The sequence below is a fragment of the Paralichthys olivaceus genome, chromosome 14, assembly GCF_024713975.1.
Source record: "Paralichthys olivaceus isolate ysfri-2021 chromosome 14, ASM2471397v2, whole genome shotgun sequence".
Lineage (NCBI taxonomy): Eukaryota > Metazoa > Chordata > Actinopteri > Pleuronectiformes > Paralichthyidae > Paralichthys > Paralichthys olivaceus.
The window spans coordinates 4,442,531-4,462,407 of record NC_091106.1 but is presented as its reverse complement, the minus strand read 5'-3'; the positions used below and the strand labels follow the sequence as shown (position 1 = coordinate 4,462,407).

General features: G+C 40.2%; 1 protein-coding gene across 13 annotated transcripts in view; it reads left to right on the top strand.

The window, feature by feature from the left end:
- The window catches only part of LOC109635311 (stromal membrane-associated protein 1-like), a 94,728-nt gene that overhangs the window by 30,424 nt on the left and 44,427 nt on the right, over positions 1-19,877 (top strand). For 3 of the 13 annotated variants that reach the window (XM_020096460.2, XM_020096452.2, XM_020096433.2), the window contains exons 5-6: positions 2,039-2,107; positions 4,835-4,912. The exons of 2 other annotated variants lie outside the window; for them this stretch is intronic. In XM_020096460.2, coding sequence (XP_019952019.2) covers positions 2,039-2,107; positions 4,835-4,912 — 147 coding nt within the window. The remainder of the gene's footprint in view (positions 1-2,038; positions 2,108-4,834; positions 4,913-19,877) is intronic. 8 more of the 13 variants (XM_069538303.1, XM_069538301.1, XM_069538306.1 and 5 more) reach the window with 5 other exon arrangements.

Here is a 19,877-nt window from a genome sequence, read left to right as displayed (position 1 = left end):
CAATATTTTTTATATAACCGTAGTTGATCGAATAATTTCTCGACCTTGGAATGAAGCTTTCACCCACAGAAATTTAGAGATGATCGCTGCAGTTATCTGAGCAAAAGTACAAAACCATACGATACTTTGTTTTGTCGGCAAAGATGTTGGAGACCAAAACAAGCCAAAAAGAGAGTGGATATTGGCAAATACTTTGTCAAACATGCTTATCTGGTTTCTTTTGTAGAGTTAGGGGAGAAAGTGGTTACCTCTCTCATGGAGGGGGAAAACCACAGAGTACTATCCAGAATTTAAAACTACATCATTGAACCCAAAACCCTTTATGTGCTTGACTACAAACATGTGAATTAATCAATGTGCAATGACCATCACAATAATCTGTACACTCTGCACACTAAACATATCTACCTCTACTCTGCATTTTTGTACATTTTATTACATTTTGTAAAGAATTACTTGCACTATTTTCTATTTCTTTCTATTTCTTGTATTTCTTTTAATACTATTTTATTTTATAATATTTATATGCTGGGAGATTGAAAACAAAGTAAGAATTTCATTACATGCTGTAAACTGTGTTCATCTGCTGTGTATATGACAATCTTGAATCTAAAAAAATTGGCTAAATTATAAAACAGAAAGTATCATTGGATACCAAACCTTTACTAACAAATGTCTTAAACGTAATGAATAAATATTAGTAATAAACTATTTGCCGACCAGCAGGCTCTATAAAAAACATAGAAGTCTGTGCCACTCAGTGCAATTGAAAAGTCTTTATTGAGTCAGCTGACACTACAGTCACATGACAAAAAAGCTGATAAATTACATCACCTGGAACACAAACACTGTAAATACAGCAATTTATTGTTTTAGGATCAGTTCTGAAGTGAAGTGAAGCTCCATAAATATGCACAATATACACATATTGAGTGATGTCACTTCGTCTCACTTTTACCAGCAGGCAGATAAGAATGTTGCACTGTTCCCTTTAAATGTGAAACATTAGGTCAGAAACATAACACAGTGTTAATGTGTTAACAAACTTTAAAGAAAATTAAAGATCAAATATTGCAGGTTTGAGGATTTCTCTGAATTTCAGTCATATTTATTCTAAGTCTGCTCTTTTGAAATCCAAGTCTGGTTTGATCACATTTGATCAACAGTAACTTGGCGCAGTGACCGAAATAACCAGCAACCGTCTCCAGGTTTTGATACTGATCAGATTAATCCTGACTGACTCCCAGAAATTTGTGACATCATGACCTTGTCTCAGTAGAACGTGCAGTGAGAAACTTGCAGACAAAATGACAGATGCAACAACTCCTAATGTGGAATACACAAAATTATAGCAAGCAATGTTGTCTTTATGTCTCTATCTCTCATAGTACTTCCAAGGTATCAATTTTACACACTCACGAATACTTTAAGTAGGATTACATTTACACAAACACATTCCACACATGTGCACTAGTAAACATGATGCTAGGCTTCTAACAGGAATGATTTGTAATTGCCTTAGCAACATGAACAATTTTAATAAGAGATGGACAAAAAGAGACCAAGGATGTGGAATAGAGTGTCCAGATGACACCTTCGCACTCACCCTGCTGAAACTCTTGAGAATTAAAACAAACATTTTGAGAAAACAGCGAGCGGCTGCTGCTGGAAGACTGCAGAGTTCAATCCAAGCCTCTCACAGGTCAATGGCAGGTTAATAGAGGTCGCCCATGTTCTGCCCTCCACCGTTTTTTCTTCTTGACACCGTTCATTCCTCAGCTGTGAGGGTGAATACAAACTTGGCTTACAGCATCTACTGAAGTGAAGTGTGCAGTGAAGGAAATTCTCCTTCATAATGAACCCTGCGTCCTCTCTGCTTCACTATTCTCTTTCTGCAAGTTTCTGTCTCTCTTTTTCTTTCTCTTTCCACGTTCTCCTCTCCTTGTCCTTCCTCTCTGTCCATCTTTGTTTTTCTTCCCCCTTTCTCTTCCTTTATCGTCTGTGTCCCACCCCGTGTCTGAAACTCTCTGTCTTTCAGCAGAGGTCATCTGAAGCCACTCCAGCCTCCACCTCCCCATCCCTGCAGGCTGACAGGGGCCGACAGGAGGTAAAGGTTTCCTCTGTGGTCTGGGGTTGTGCTGTGGTTGTGTTTCTGATTCATTGTTGTTGTAGATTTGTTGTGGTGTGGTCATCATGTCCCATGTCAGTGTTTTTTCAGGCCAAGTAAAAGGCAAGAACTGTTTGAATTGCTGATAGATTGTTTCCTCTACTGATGAATTTATAATATAAATTACAAATAATGTTGCCTGATTTCTTCTGTTTTGGCATCAGACATTATTAAACCCTCTAAATTATGTGAGTCATTGTTATTTTACAGTATATGAGATCTCTTGCTGTCATTAAGCCCCAGTTTTAGCTCTGATTTAAAGGCTTTCCTCAAGCACCATGTGAAACACGTCACACTTGGATGAACTTTGTTAAATCCACAGATGTCAAAGTAAGAAAGAGATCAGAGACTATGTTTATATTTCTTTTTGTTGTTTTTCCAAATTAATTTTCCTACATTATATTTTTGCAGTAGTTCTACAGTATTTTATCAAATCTGTATCCAGTATTGAATCACTGTATTTTAAAATCCTCATTAAAATCATTCTGTGTCTTTGTTGGATGAGAAGGTGGAAACTCCACAGTTTTAAGGGGCAGCCTGATTAAGTCCCATCCTGCTCCGACATGGAAATGTAGACGACAGGCATGAACAATGAGAAGTTGATGAATTGTACTGTTACATATTAAATAACAGGTTTAGCCTACTTGTGCTAAAAGAAGCAAAATATCCATTATGGCTCTTTTGTGGACCCTGTGTGAAAGGTCAAAGGGAGCTCCCCCAGAAAAAACCTGAACTCCCAAAATGCGTTGTCAGTTTTCCGGCCGATGTTTCTCATTGACATTGCAAAATGCTCGCCAAGCAGCCAGTCTGCACTTTAGAAACTAGAGGCCGACATTTCCTCCTCGCCCTTGTAGCGGTTTACCAGTAACAACAGTTTGAGCCAGCTGACCAATCAGAACAGGGAAAGGAGTTAAAACCACATGTTTCAGACAGAGACTGAAAAGAGGAGCTGCAGCAACAGTATGAAGAAAGTGAAATGTTTTCCATTTCTGAACGATAAGAGAATGAAAACCTAAAGTAACAACTCGTTTAAGGGATGTTTCTTTTCCATCACAGATGATCTTTGGCTGGTCACTACATTTCACAGATAAACTGTAGTTGCAATCCCACATCTATTATATTATAGCAATGCATAATACAGATAATACAAATCACTGTTGTGGGACCCTACCCTTGTGAGCAGTAAACCCAGAGTCTATTATTGAAGGACTGTGGAATGGTTGACAGAGGTAGTGACTTCTGATTTCTAGCCTTTGCTTCAACTGTTTAAATAAGTTAGAAACACTGCCATGTGACATGTGGATTAATAGCCCAGCTGTAATTTGCTGTTTTATTAGAGATGATCAGATGGGGGTATAATAGCCTGCTAATGCAGCCGGAGCAAATTGCCCAATGCTAGCCTCATTAACACATAGTTAATAGAGTCAAAGACTTAGTGCCTGCCAGAGCCTCAGAGATAATATACCGAAACTAACTGATGGATACGTTAACAAAGACGAAGCCACAATGTAACAACCTATATGCAAGAGTATTAAGTCATCAGTCAGTTCGGTTAATGTACTTTAGACCATTTGTAGCAGAACGCATTCCAATCTCAGGCTTCTATATTAGTTTGCTGCCATGAAAAATCTTCAAAAATTGAAATTTAATTAGAAATAAACATTGTAAGCTGTGAGATTAGACCCTGACTTTCGGTGTGTGGGAGATTTTATAATGTAGCTAAATCAGAAAACCACTGACCGTTCACTTTCCGCTGTATATGTTCACTCAAGAGCACAACAGATTGTGCGTGTAGAATGTCGCAGATCCTTTAGATGCTTATTCTGATTTGCACGACCCTAAATATTGATGATATGCTCGACTGTTTACTGTGCTCTCAAGAGAAATAAGCCCCTCGGCATACTAAACAACCGTAAACACATGGAAAACGAATGAAGTAATTGCATACAGACAGAGAGAGACACAGAGAGACAATAATAGCTGGATTGCCGGCTGCAGCCACGAATGTAAAGCCTTTCTCTTTGGTATCCTGGCAGTCATTAGCTAAAGCCTGACGGTGGCTGGCATCAGCAGCGGCTCATTTACATATAACAAAGCAAGACGGAGCCATTAACCTGAAAACATTCCATCAACTCTCTGCACACTAATAATGTCTGCACATTAAATCTACATTGTGAGTGCATTAAAATCACATTAAGGAATGAGATCTAATTGTTTATAACCTGCTGTGAGCTATAGCAAATGTTTACCATTAGGCCTCATGTTTCCTCCTATAGGAAGTTATGATGGATGTCAGATGGTGATTCAATGAGGAAGAGTGTCTAATCGAATGCTAATTATGTTATTCTATGACACGAACATGTGCGTTGTCAGTGTGACATACTGTGGGCTAAACAGAACTGTTTCCATCTATATCTGTGTCTGCACTGTACCTCATTAAATAATACAAATGTCTGTAAAAATATTTCTTGATATTGTGAATGATACACACACTCGTCTCTAGTGATTCCAAAGATCTCGTCAACTCTCAAATCAAAACAAGAGTGTGCGTGTGTGTGTGTGTGTGTGGGGGGGGGGGGTTAAAGGTCTCACACGTTAATTGTATAATATAAAGTGTAGCTAATATAATCTAAAGCTAAGCTTTACACATCTCTCTTTTCTCCTCAGAAGGAGCGCGATAAGAAAAAAGAGGAGAAGAAGAAAGAGAAGGATGTTGATAGAGGGGAGAGACACAACAACGCAAAGGTACAAACCCTGCACACAAGTAATAGATTACATGTAACCTGGAAAACAAGTAGTTTAAGTTTACACAGATGAACTAGATCATTCTGACCCATTCACAGATAAAATATCAGATGAATAACGTTGGTTATCCTAGATCCACTGGGTTGGAGCATCCTGTGGGGTGCTCCTGTTCAGCGGGGGTGAGCATCTATCTAGAATGCAATTTAATATCAAAAAATTTAAATAATTATGTCTAAACCCACATGCTGTCAGGGGTGGATTGATAATTTAACCGACATCAAGTTGCAGCAGCAATGTCTTAATATGGATTGAATTTCTGACAGTAATTCACAATAATTCTAACTTTTATTATGCACACATAGGTTTTAGGTTGCATATAAATGCTATTCACAACACTGTTCGAGTGCAGATTTATAGTCAATAGCATTACAATTCTTTGAAAGTCTGGTTGTTTAGTGGTTTAGGTGCAACCTACCTACTCATCTGTCATTAACCCTCAGGTGGATGAAATGTTTGCATCATTGACGTGTTGTGTGAGATGAAACCCCCAGCTACAACACTATTCAGTGCATTCTGTAAATATTTTTGGTCTTTTGACAAAGACAACATGCACCTGGAAAGTAAAGGAGAAGCCAATGTTGAAGAAACAGTCCAATGAAGTCGATGGTGCTCTGTGTACATCTGTGTGTAGCTTCTGAAGGCCTGAACCAGGAGAAGGGGAAGTGCTACCTTCCTTTTGTGTGTGTCAGCGTTGTGTTATGAAGGCATAAAGTGTGACAGCGGAGAGGCCAAGTCGCTCCACCTCTGCGGTGCAGGAGCTGAATCCTCAGGGAAAACTCCTCAGAAACATTCATGTTGTTCACAGATGCTTTAGTTTTGCTGTGTGCATCAGCATGGAGCATTTCTCCTTCATACACAGGTGCACAAACATAGCAACTGGATCTTAAAAGCTATGATATCATTGGTAAAACTGGGTGTGTGTTGGAAGAGAAAAAGATTTAAACATATCCGTAATAATAATTATCTAAAACTCCTTTTGTTTTCCAAAAAACAACATTACATCACTGAGTGAACTAAGTGCAGTCTTTGCTGTGGGCAGATTTAAGATACATCCATACTACAATTCATTTGAAAAAGCAATCTGTGTCCACACAAGCCTTTTGGCTCAGTTTTAATCACAGATTTAGTGGTTGCAGAATTGTCACAGAATAATAGCTTGAATAATAGCTCGTCTCCTACGCGTAAACAGTTGTATCGTGGTAAAATACAGAATTTCACTGTAGAACAGCTGTTAGTGAAGACGACAAAGTCAGCAACCCTTGTAATTCATTGTTAGTGTTACGTTCTACACTGGTAGCCGAGGCTAATGCTGGTTGTTTTCTGTCGGAAGGGGATAATGTGATAGGAGCCTGGCGAATCAGGAAAGTCTGTGTTGTGAGCAAGCGGTTGTGATTGTCATCATTTCCAAAAATCTCCTTTTCTGCCTGCCCAGAATAAAACATGGTCCCAGGGTTTTCAAACTAACAGGTTTAGCGTCTCTCAACCTCCAGAGTAGTGTGGATGCCAGCGGATGCATTTTCAGACAGAAACAGCAGTGTAGATGTAACCTCACTCAACTATAGCTTTTTTTAAATGTAGATTGTCTGTTATCAGTCTCTGCAGCAGAAAACGATTGTCATAATATTCAACTGGCATAATTTTGACTTCAGGACAGAATAATATATATTTATTTTTTTCTTACTACGATTAGCCATTTAAAGGAAAAATTACTAATGTATGTATCTCCAGCTCAGATCATTAAATTGAACTGTGGGTACTGACATGTGGCAATGGTTGTGTGACGGCCGTATGTGTATGCATACTAGAGCTTGGGCTGGTATACATATGTATATATATAAATATATTTATAAATATATGTAAATATATATATACACACATCTATATCTTTACTGTGTGTGTGTGTGTGTCTGTGTGTTTGAAAGAGAAGCAGTGAATGAGGCAATGAATCTGTGTGTTTCTAGGTCATGGTTAGTAAATTCAGTTTTCAGTATTTCCATGGCCGGAGAAACGGAGAGGGAATTCTGTAGCTCGCAGTGGTGGGAATACTTTTGTATAAATGTGTGTGTGCGTGTGCGCCCGTGTGTTCAGATGCTCTCACGGGAACAGAAATGTAGGCTATGGGCAACTGTATGGCCTAAGAGTGAAATGTAACCACACACAGGTCTATACTCCGGCATTATCATTTCTTACTCGAACTCCATCTGCTCTGGACTCAGTGCTCTTTTCTATCATTTGTAAACATTTTGAAAAATTTCTATTCTGTTGCCGTTTCTCTCTCCTGACTTAATTTTGGACCAGCGAGAGTGCAGCCTCCTTCTTGAGAACTGTTTTAATTGAGTTGTTTTGCACCCCATTCCAGGAATGTAATCAAATTCTCATAATTACCAGTAACTACACATCTTCATGTGTATGTGCACAAATAACAGCAGGAAACATGATAGTGTTTACTGATGTGTTCTGCTGGATTTACTGAGGGTCACTTAATATTCAAAGACAGGTTTTGCCTGTTCAGAGCAAGCACATTTCCACAGGTTTATACGTAAATCATTGTTGATAGATTTTTGTGGCGGGTGGTACTTCCTCTAAAACGTAAAACAGGCAGTACATTAGTTTCCTTCAATGCTACTGTACAGCGTTGTGGAGGACACTGGCTGAGATTTTAGAATCACTTTACTATGTCTACTATAGGCAAAGTGACCTTTCATTGAGCAGGGCTGCTTTTAACAATATTCTAAAACACAAATCTTTTTACAGGAATTCTGGTTCTTTATTTTAGGCATTTCATTTAATGAGGCCATTTTATCCACAAACACTTTGTTATATCATGAGGTGCCCCTGATGATTTATTAAGACAGAGATAAATAAATAACAAGGGTTCGAATCCAGTCATGAACCTGTGTCATCTTTCCACCTTTAAATAAAGGCATACGGTTTGGTTTGTGATTTGTGTGTTTGTGTATGTGCATGTATTAAGGCTGCAGCTAACAATTGTTTTGATTATGGAGTAATTTACCTGATTATTTTCCTGAAGGTGATGTAATTAAGTAGCTTAATTCCCCAAGCTACTGTTAAAGACCTAAAATATAAAACAATGTTCATTTTTATTAAGACAAATCCTCAAGAGAGGCCTTGGAAACTCCACAATAAAATGCACTCTTCTACCACCTTACTGCTAATCCATAGATTAAGAGCACTTTCACACCTCCATGTTTGGTCTGGACCCTTGGACTTTACTGTTAGGACAAACTAAAACAAGTTTCAAATGGGCCTTTGACTACAACCTAAAAACGACCAAATTCAGACCAAATTTCAGGAAGTTGAGCTCTGAACAATAGAAGAAGAAAAAGAAGCTGAAGTGACAAGGACACGCACACATTTGAACTGGTGTTGAGTACTGTGCCTGACGCTGGTAGTGATACAAGATTAGTAGATGCAGCTCATGTAGGTGGTGGCAACAGTACAAACATCATACAAAAATAATCTGTAATGCATACTCTAAATTAAAATGTGAAACAGAAACTAACCAGATTAGATTAAACAATGTGAGGGAGCTTGGTTCAGACTCCCTCCTCTGTTCACAGCTTGTAAGGGACTTCATCTTTGACTTTTTCCACCAATGAACATATGTATTTACTCTAAAGTCAGTGATGTCTGTTTTTTGCCTTTACTGTGTATGACTTTCTTCCTGATGTTTGAGATTACATTCACTTCTGTGGCCTCGTTATCAAAACTCGAATCACAATCATAAATCAGAATCAAAATCATGATGCGGTCTTTGTCCAACATGCAGACTGTGCCTATTATAAATCTGAACTCCTGATTTAAGTGGAGCTTTGAAGTCATTTGTTTCATTGCTGTGTGGGTGTATCCAGTCAGGTCTCAGAACGGGGCTGTGCTGTAATAAATTTGCTCTAGTGGCACAAATAAATCAACGGTGAAAGGAGAGATTGCATTTTTAATGGAAACAAAAGTAATCAGCATATAGGTTTATTAACAATCGATGAAAATATAATTAGCTCCAGGCTCTTTGTATACTGTTACGCTGTTTTCCCGTCAGAATCGAGTACATCTCATGTTTCATGCTACACTTAAACTGGTTAAGATTGACTGATTCAGCCTTCGCCTTGATGAGCATCACAGAAAAATAAATAAATCAGAGTGTGACGTGTCCATAGAGCAAACTGTGGGATTAAGAAGTCCGCCAAGGAGGTTATGATTTCACTGCAGTCTGTGTGTCTGTCTGACCCGTCTGTCTGACCCGTCTGTCTGTCTGTCTGCAAGATTCCTCAAAAACTACAGGATAGGGATTAAAAAACTAAGTCATGAAATCAGGAGGTTGCAGCTTCTCAGTTGACCTGGAGATAAGTTACACACTGATGTGTGTTTTTCTTGCAGGAATGGATTGAGTATTGGTGCATGTGTGTGTGTGTGTGTGTTTGTGTGCCTGTTTGTGAGTGGTGACTGAGCCTGTGTGCTTGTGTGCTGGCAGAGATATGTGGCACTGTTCATCTCTGTGTCTTCTTTCTTATCAGCGGCTCCTGCTGTCGATGAGCCCCAGTGTCAAGGAGAAATTTGAGGACATTTTGTGTGTGTGTGTGTGTGTGTGTGTGTGTGTGTGTGTGTGTGTGTGTGTGTGAGTGAGGGAGAGACAGAAAGAGCCTTGTTAGTTTAAGTTTATGCTGACGTTTAATCTTCCAGCAGGAAACGTGCTGACAGCCATGTTTCTCTGTCTCTCTCTGGTCACTTTCTCTCTTCGCTTGTCTTTCACTCACTTTCTCTTATCCTTTCCTGCCCCTTCACACACTCTCTCTCTCCCTGTCTCTTCCCTCTCTCTCTCTCTCTCTTCAGCAAAGACACCATGCGTATCCGCACAGTGCAACAGCACCTTTCATCTTCCTCTGCAGATAATATACTGTACATGTCTGAAAGGACGTGCGTATGCTTGCTTGCACATGAGCACACACACACACACTAGTTTCAGGCTGGAGGAGATCGAGCTTTAATCAGCAGATATATTTCATTTCCTTTCACTCTTCACTTCGTTTCCTTTCTTCTTCTGAGATGTTCACATAAGCAGCACTTTGCTTTTCTCTTGTTAAAAGCCAAACAAAGAAGTGAGTGAAAAATACAGTGGATCCACCAACTACTGAACTAACTTTACACATGAAAGTCTGAGGGAGGCTACAATCAATGTCGAATTTTGAATGCTAAATTTCAAATTGTTGGATTGCAGCTGCAGAGGGAAAACAGCAAACAGCATTTAAAAGATTTCTAGTGATGTTTTTTCTTCAGTAAAAGTTTATCTTAAGCAACAGCTGCTGGCCAGATGGCCGGGAATTTAAATATTTCCAGTTGACTACTTTATGTCATGTCAAATCACTGACATTTTTAATAACCATATTGCCCTATGACTTTTACTTCTGACAGAATACAGAATTGTAGTCATCAGATGTCTGGGTCATAAGGTACAAGAAAAACAAGTTGAGTGAACAGCCCTTCCTAATGTTCTCTGTCTGTGGAACAGCATCAGAGAAACCCAGATTTATTCAGTGTTTTTACCGGTTTAATCCTGCTCCCTTAGGGTTAGGAGAGTGGGAGACCTCAGTGGAAAATGTGTCTCTGGATACACTGAAGAAATCTTAACTTAAAAAACAAGCAGAGCACCTTGGAACAAGCTGAGCTGACGTGAGTGGCAGCTTAACCCCTGTTGTGTCCTGTGTTGCAGGACTGGTCTGCAAACTGCTTTTTGTGTTGTAATTATTTTTGTTTTGGAGAGGAGGAGACCTCTGCAGATAATTCTGCTGCAGATCAAAATCTGAAAACAGTTTAACAAAGAAGCCAACGACTCCCATTAATCTGTATAAGGAAACCTGTTTTAAGTACAAATTTTATATAAAATGTTGCAAGCTTGAAAAAGTAAAGAGGGTGCAGTTTGTTACCATCTCTACCAATATATATATATATACACACAATGCTGCTTCAGGAGTAATAATTTAGCCTTCAGACCTTTACTCCACAACGTTGTGCAGAAGCAGCAGCAGCAGCAGTGGCTGATACATCAGTCACACTGGGCAGTGTACCAAGGTCTGCTTCAAACGTGTTTCAGCTGACTTTGCTAACACTCTCCTTCCGAGCTGAGAGCGTTGGAGCAGCCAACCATTCTCCCCTCAGTTTCCATTAAAGTTAACAGCCTGCTGTGCTGTTACCCTGCTTTGCTCTGTGTATAATTAATCTGCTTTAAATGAAAAAAAAGAAACAGGGATTCAACTGAAAAAATCCCCGTAGATGTCTCTCAGTTGGTGACCCTACAAAACACCACAGATATAGTTGAATGTAACTTTGGGGTCTCTCAATCCAAACAATAACAAAAGAATGGAATCATGGGAGTTGTTGTCTTCACCATTGCAGATGAAAAATCTATCAGACACGACGCCGCAATGATTATTTGTGATCCATTACGAGTGACCGATACAAACAATGGAAGGAAAAGCTGAGGGTTTCTCTGGGTCTAAATCGAATATATAACGTAGGTGAAGACATTTTAATCAAAATTTGTTCTATATAATATCATGATGTCAAATGTTATCACTCTTACTGACATAAAACTGATTGAGGCCACCTTCGAGCACGGTGTTGTATAGGTCTTTCATCTGTACTTCACCAGACAGTAAGATTGTTCTATATCCAAAATGTCACAAGTTCAGTCTTGAATATGTTCATTTCCTGCCACGTCTCTGCACATGTTCATGAACCCTTTATTAGATTATTCATCTTTTCTTGCTTTATATCAGGTTGTGAGAAAAGGCCAAAGCCTGAAATCTAGAATTGAAAGAATCTGGCTCTTAAAGGTTTGAACACCATGAATTCCCTCTTAATGCAAAAGTATTGTTTGATTTTTCTTTAATGCTCTGCTTTTCATGCACATATAAAGAATCTAGAGTTTTTCAAATCTTTTCACATTGGAAAGTGTTTGTCAAAATCTATGTGGCTTTAAACGCAGAGTTTGAAAAGGTTTCTTCTGTCGTGATTTCTTGCCTGAGCGATCAACATTGTGGCTCATGATGATCATTTAAATCAGTAGCAGGAATGTGTCCTGCAGTTCCTCAGTCCATTTTCCCTCATGGCCGCTGGGAAAGGAGCAATTGTAAATTCTAGTTCTTCTTTTAATATTACTGTAGTAAAATCACAGAGTTGTTTTAATTGAATACACTCAGAACTGTTAATGGACAAAAACGTTCCACATCATGTCCATTTACTTGATCAGTTAATTGATCAGTTAATCATCTGTCCAGATTTAAATTTCCTCAAACTCGATTACAGGTTTGCTTATCAGCATTTTGCAGAGCTTGATTGCACATCTCTCTTAAGGCCATATTTGCTGAGACATGTTGATTCTATAATTGATGCTGACTCCTTTACTGCCCCAATCAAGTGCAGTAAAGTGTCGATTTTTTCCCCTAAGCCACAATAACGCAGATGTTGAAGCAGCTGTTCGTCAGTGTTGTCCCTTCACAGCACGTCAGTCTGATAGGAATTGAAACTTGTGTGTACCTAACCTCAACACATCCGTCTCCTAACAGTAATTTCCATGTGAACATTAACCTCAACATCGCTCTAGTTTGGTCCAGGGTTATATCAGATCTGCTTTTATTGCCCATAGTAGGACACTAGCCTCCACCACGTGAGATGGGATGAGATGAGTTGAACTAAAGGGGAGTCAAAGATCCAGAAATATGGAGAGCGGTACATTAGGTCGTATGACATAGAAGTGAGATATGACCTAATCAATAATTCAGGATGTTAGAAATCCCTGTGCTGTCTGAATCAACAGAAGAGAAAAAATGTACAGTCTGAATGTCACATGCATTAATTTACTCTGGGGATTAGCAAGATTCAGATAAGAAATTTAAATGAATGTGCTCTACATGAAATGGTTCCGTCCCTGCATCCAAACCAGGCACTTGCGGTGCCTGCTAGCATTGAACTATGAGTTAAAAGCAGCGCTGGAGCCTCATGTCTCTGGATTCCAGCCAGCTTCATGTCTCTGGCTTCCAGCCAGCTTCTGGCTTCCAAAAATGAAAAGAGAAACAGATTCTTTGGGAATCAGTTTTTTTTTATAATCCATAAGATTATTAAATTATTTTCACTGACTAGAAATGTAATTTATAAATCTGCTGCTGATTAAACTATTTTGTTATGTCATAGATAAATAGACGAGAGGTATATTTAAGCCTTATTTATTTAAAGTTTTTACCACTGCATTACATTTAAAGAATGTCATTTACTATATGCAGAATCCTTCATGCCTCTCTACACAGTGTTGTATTTTCTGTGGTGGTGGAGCTGGGGCTGTCAGGCTCTGATGTGATCTTTTTGTTTGGGCCAGAATCCATCGTGGTGCCCCTGTATCTGCCCGATTGTGAGGTGTAATGAGGTGGAAAGAAAAGTTGAAGGTTCAGGGCGTCAGAGATAAAGCGAATTCATGCAGAGTCACATGTACAAGACCCAACTCTACACAAAATCACGACCTGCAGTTACTGTATCAACCATCATCCAAAAAAATCCCTACTATACTACTACGATAACAATATTCTTAATTAGCATCTGTTGCATGTCAGGGTGAAGGGTACAGTGACTTGCCTAATGTGTTGCTGCCTGAACATTTAGTTCAGCTTGTTCTTTCGATGCATGGACTTCAGGGGAGTGTGTTCAAATTGTTGGATTCATCAATCATTAATGATTTTTGCCATATTGGTACAATCTGATGTAAAAGAAAAATATCATAGATGAAACTTCGGATACTTTCTGGATGAACATTTTATGACTTTGCAGACGCTCTCATTGAAACAGAATCATTTTCACGTTCCTCTCACAATGTGATTGCTGTCAAATCAGTCTATAAACAACATTTCTACGTGACAGGCTTAGTCACTCAAGATGTTCACCCCTTTTCTACACTGTGATGTCTTTCAGATAAAAACGCATTGTGTACATAACTGTCAGCTGCCCCTCACATTGCTGTTAAACCGAAAACACAGTTCTGTGGGCTACACACAGGACTGCATGGCTCTGCAAGCCCAGATAACTAGCTGCTAGCTGCCATGCAGGCCTGCTGAGAGAGAGCACAACCCAAAATATGTTTTAATAGCAAACATTTAGGAAATTAATGGAACTCACACTTATAGCTGAGATACGACAGATCCATTTTATTTCACCACACTGCTTGGCAGCTGGATCATTTTCTGTGACTCCCCTGCACATTGGCTAAATGTATTCATTATTTGTGGTTGTGTGAACACTCGACTTTGCGACACCCATTAACCGTATATGGAAAACCTTTCTGAGAACGTGAAGGGAAGCTGATCGTGTAGATGATCGAGAATTTGATTAGGTTGGGAATGTTGATGCTCAACGACATCTAGCTGCACTGAATTTTTTTTTTATGATATAACTTTACGACTGACACTGATGGTTTTGTACTCAGTAATATTTTCTTCTAACACTCATTATTTTCACATGTGGACTTTTTTATGGCCCTCTTGTATTTGCTTGTCGGGAAAGCCTCTTGAAGAGTATTTTGACCTTCAGAATCCACTCACACTCCCTCCTCTCTGGCTAAATAAATTCCTTTTTATGTTTTCAGCTCAAGGGCAGACAGGGTGATGTATCTATTAATTGACAGGAGGAACCCTGGGATATGTCGGGCATTAGAATGAGAAAATTAACCAGAAGCACTGACTCTTCTGCTCAGCTAAAAATCTTACTGTAATAACATGTTCGCCAGCTGTGGTCATAGAGAAAGCTCCATATAAGATGAGATCATCTCACTTGAAATTAAATATACATAGTAATGGATACAGTGAACATGTACATTAGGCTGTCTTACATTAAAACAAATGAAGCTCTATATGTGGAGTAGGTTTATATATATATATATATGAGGTTTATTTAGATCTAAATAAAAAGGGATGAATCACTTGAATAGAGAATCTTTGTCAGAAAACACCTGCCACATTTTTTTAGATCGATAGTAATCTAAACCATAAACACCATTAATCCCATATGCAGTTATGAGAGACGGGACAAACACGTAACAGAAAGTAAACAGAAAGGACACAGTGTACACTCATACAAAAACAGTGTTTTTTATGTAAAGAGTGACTCCATTATCTCTCCAGTTGTTTTCACTCTCTCTTCACCTCCATTCATCTTCATCTCTCCTTCAGTCGTCTCTCCCTGTGTCTCCCTCTCCTCCTTTCTCCTTCTAGCTCTCTGTGTGTCTGTCTATCTCTCCATAAACACTAAATCACTGTCATCCCTTTAGACCGCTGGCGTATGTTGTCTTTTCTTTCTTTCAGCCCATGAATAAATTATCAAAGAGAACAAGCCTCTGTTTTCCATCATGGAAAACACTGGCGCTTGCTTTCGTCAGAGAGAAAGGGAGTGTGTGTGTGTATGTGTGTGTACATGCACGTGTGTTTGTCTTCTTTGATTTGAGGCAGGGATTTGGGGAGTGTGTTATCGCTAGGTGCTCTGTACATCTGGACAGAGTTGGTCTCTCAGAGGTGCCCGAGATTGGATGGCCCACACACACACACACACACACACACACACACACACACACACCTACTGCAGCAGCAGCAGTTGCAGCAGCATATCTGTGGTCGATTGGAGTTAGTTTGAGTGGATGGTGTGAAGGGCAGCCAAAGGAGCAGCGTTCTGTGACTAATAACGTGACACACACACTTACACTCACACACTCGCACACTCACACTTACCACACACGTAGAAAGCGGTGATCTCTGAGGTCTAGCAGTCAAAAAGATCGATAGTGTAGCCACAAGGAGGCTAATCAATAAGCTGGATTTACCCTGCTGGAGGAAGAGAATCAGGCCTGTTTCCCACGAAAACACACACACACACACACACACACACACACACACACACACACACACACACATCACCCTCCCCCACTTTAAGTGCACAGATGTAATAATTCACATAACCACACCAGCAGCAGTGCACGTCCCCCGCTGTGATGCAGCAGAGGCTATATGGCGCGGAGACTGTTATATCCCAGCTTACCTCTCCAAACAGAGTGAGCTATGTCCACTGAGCAGGTTGGCATCTACAGAGCTCAGGGCTTTGTAAAGTATATCATACACCAGATTTATTGTCGATCATAGATTAATGTCTGTACCTGGCTGAGGGAGATGGTCCATTTCCTATTTATTTTGACAGTGATCAGTAAATATTGCAGGGGTGGCCTCTCAGGTTTATCATATCGTAGATGTTCCGTGTTACTATTTTTACTAAATGTCAATATTATATCTTTTCATATTTATTAATATTTCAGTCGTCCGATAATCAGATTAAAAGGCCTTTTATATCTGACTGACTTTGTGCCAGAATGAGATGAATCAATAGGGTGTGTTGTTTTCAGTTGACGCAGAAGCTCTGGTAGCTGAGAGCAGGCATGGTGTAAGCAGTGATGTCTTCATCATCTTGGAGTTGGAGCCAACTTTACACAGGAAGGGACGCACTAACATCTCACAACAGAAGTGTGTTACACTCTAACACCATAAGGTCCAATTACCTTACGCAGAATTGTGGGGATGGGTTTCATAGCAACAACACAAGGTCCAGTCCCACTCCTGCTGTGTTGGAATCAGACATGAGAGGTTGTGTGGGAAGAGACGGGTAAAACACAGCTTGTCTAAGTATAGAGTTATTTTCCCGTCCTTAATCAAGACTGTGGTCTTTCAGTTTAAGCGCATGACTTGTTGAATTAATGTTCAGATTGTGTATTACTTTTCATCAAAACCCTGCCCTTGCACTCAAATAGCTTCTGTTTGCACTTACATTTGCTCTGCTTCTGCTCAAACTGTGTGCTTGCACTCAGATATTTTGTTGCTCGCACGGATTTCCTGCGCTCCAGCTTCAGCCCTTCTCTGCACTCGGGCTGCTTTCTGTGCGCTCATGAATCATCTGCTCGTGGATTTCTCCTGTGCGCTTGGGATTTTCTGTGTAAGAACCATAGACTGTATATAAAGGGTTAGAACCCTGTCCCAACCAATAGAATGCCAGGTGTCGCGTTGACCACTGGTCAACCAATGATATGGACGATATGATCCCTGCCTCGTTGCAGGCGCGTTCGGTTTACTTCAGCGCGTCCCGTGCGGGCGGTTACTCTGAAGGGAAACAACGTCACTATACTCAAAAGTTTAATCCAGTTATGTAACTATTGAAATAAAAATAACTTACTTGAGGTCCTTGACTTTGCTGGTGCATGTAGGCTGGTGATCTGCTAAACGTTTGAGTTAAGTAGAAGTAATACACAATCTGAACATAAATTCAACAAGTCATGCACTTGAACTGAAAGACCACGCTCTAGGAAAAAAACTCCATATCTACACCACAAAAGCCTCACAGACACACACACAAACACACACACACACACACACTTTTCATTTCTAGAGGTTAAAAAGACTGAAAGCTGAAGGTAACTTCTTTTCATTCCCTGTAGTTCATTGGCCCAATGTTCCATGTTAGCACCAGCTTGTTGTGTGTGCCTCTCCCAAATCCAGCTGTGTGCATGTTCCCCTTAAAGCCATGTGTGTCTCAGTCTGTCATGCTCCTCTATGCCAGCTGGGCCTGAATGTGCATCCCGTGAATTAAAGCATCTGTTAAGTTTGCGTGTGTTTGTGTGTTTGTGTGTTTGTGTGTGTCTGTGACTTCCTTAAATTCTGACGGCCACTTTTTGAAACATTACAGCCTAACAAGATTCTCTGTATTCTGATAATGTTAAGTGACAAATAAGATTAAGTTAAAAAAATACCTAACATGTTTCAATTGATGTGAGTGTGTGTTAGTTGCCAATATTTTGATTTGATTATTCTTTCCCTGAACACGTTCTTCATGCTTCAGCCGTCAGACCAAAACCGTGACCTTTCTCAAACACTCCACTCTGTGTATGTGTGTTTGCATGTTTGCCTTTGTGTGTGTTTGTGTGTTTGTGTGTGTGTGTGTGTGTGTGTGTGTGTGTGTGTGTGTGTGTGTGTGTGTGTGTGTGTGTGTGTGCCCGCTCTGCTGTGGGTGCTTCATGACTGTCAGATGAATACCACTGGGTGGAGGAGATGCTTGCATGTGGCAGCTTAAGATCTTCTCTCTGTGACAAAACCTTTTAGATTATGTGTGTGTGTGTGTGTGTGTGTATGTGTGTGCATAAATGTGTGTGGGTGTGTGCATAAATGTGTGTGTGTATCCTTGTGTTTCAGTGCCACCAGCTGAGTGACAGATCATGGTGAATGGTGTAGAACTGCAGCAGCCCAGTACACTTAACAGCCTCTGACTTACTGCTGTTCCACACACACACACACACACACTCTTTCGATGTTTGAACACAACACACACACATTTGGCCTCCTGCCCACTGTCTCCTCCTCACTTTACTGTCTCATGATCTTTCTTCTCTTGTCATCTCCTCTGGTCATTCTTTGTTTCTCCTCTTCCATTTCTTTCTTCATCATCAGTCATCGTTTCGTCTGTCCCCTCCCTCTGTCATTTCTGTTCTCCTAATGTTGTTTTGTCAACCTCCTCTTCCTTTCCTCTTCATCTTTCCATCTCATTATTTACCCGCACCACATCCAACACTCTCCCCATTCTTGCCCTTTGCCCCCCCCCATCGTAACGCCTCCTTTTTCCTCTCTTCCCCTTCATAATTGACCCCCTTATCCTCCCCTTCCTCCAACTCTCTGGTTCTCCTTCTCTTTCTTCCTCCTCCCTCCGCTGCAGCTGTCTGTCTTCAGCATCATTCGCTCATCAGCCGATGGCAGTTTTATTATTCTCTTTTATAGTGTTAATAAGGCAGCTGTCATCCACAGGAAGACAATCCACTCCCTGCAGCGCTACTGGAACTTCCAGTGAACGACTGCTGCCATCAGTACCGCAGCACCTCTGCTGTCACCACTGCAGCTACCACACCTATCGATAATTATAGGACATGTCACACTCGGGGCACTGTTGAGTTTCTCCTTTTAAAACATGGAAGGATACATCGAGGCATTTGAGTTGATGGAAGACAATTTGAAACGTGCACAGGAATTGTTGTACTGACAGTAGCGTAACACTGAATGAAAAATATTGTCAAAACAATCTCTGCTGAAGGAGCATTACCAGGATGTTTAAGGGCTTTCAACCACATCTCATGATCTTCTTCAGTAAATGGAACTGTCTGGGGTGGCATTGCATCGTGCCGTTGTCCGACATGAACTCTGGAGAATACCTGCAGAATGGGGTCCAGACTTTCTCGGGTGTTTCAGCTTTTGCATCTGTCACGTGTTAGAAACATTATCAATATACCCACTGAACCCTCAGGAGTAATTCTTGTTGTGCTCTCACATCAATTCATTCGGAAACTTGAGATGTTACTGGGGTGCTCTCTGGAGAAACTGCGGAGAATGTCTGGAGATTATCGGCAGTTCATTGCGTGTATGAAAGCAGCTGAAGTGTGAAATGTCTGTCAATTGAGATGGTTGTAGGTTCCTGTCTGTGTTCAATGATGGTGTTGGATAAGAATGACCTTTTCACATTCAAAGTCCTCCAGCAGCACAGCTGGTAGACTTTTAATGTGAAACACCTGCAGTTTATGTGCATGAGTGCCGAGTTTTTATTTCATCAACTTCTCCTGCATGAAAATGTCACATTATAAGTCTTCCATCTGCTAAACGTCAAGGACTATGAGATGTGCTCAGTTTCACTGACACTTGTTTAACATGGTAGTGACGGATCTAAGATTTTCTTTAATCAAGGGCCATGAAGGGGACCACAATTTACAAAGAGGAGATGATCATGTGTCCAACATCCATGCACAATTCCGGATTTAGTGAGGTGCATATTTATTAAT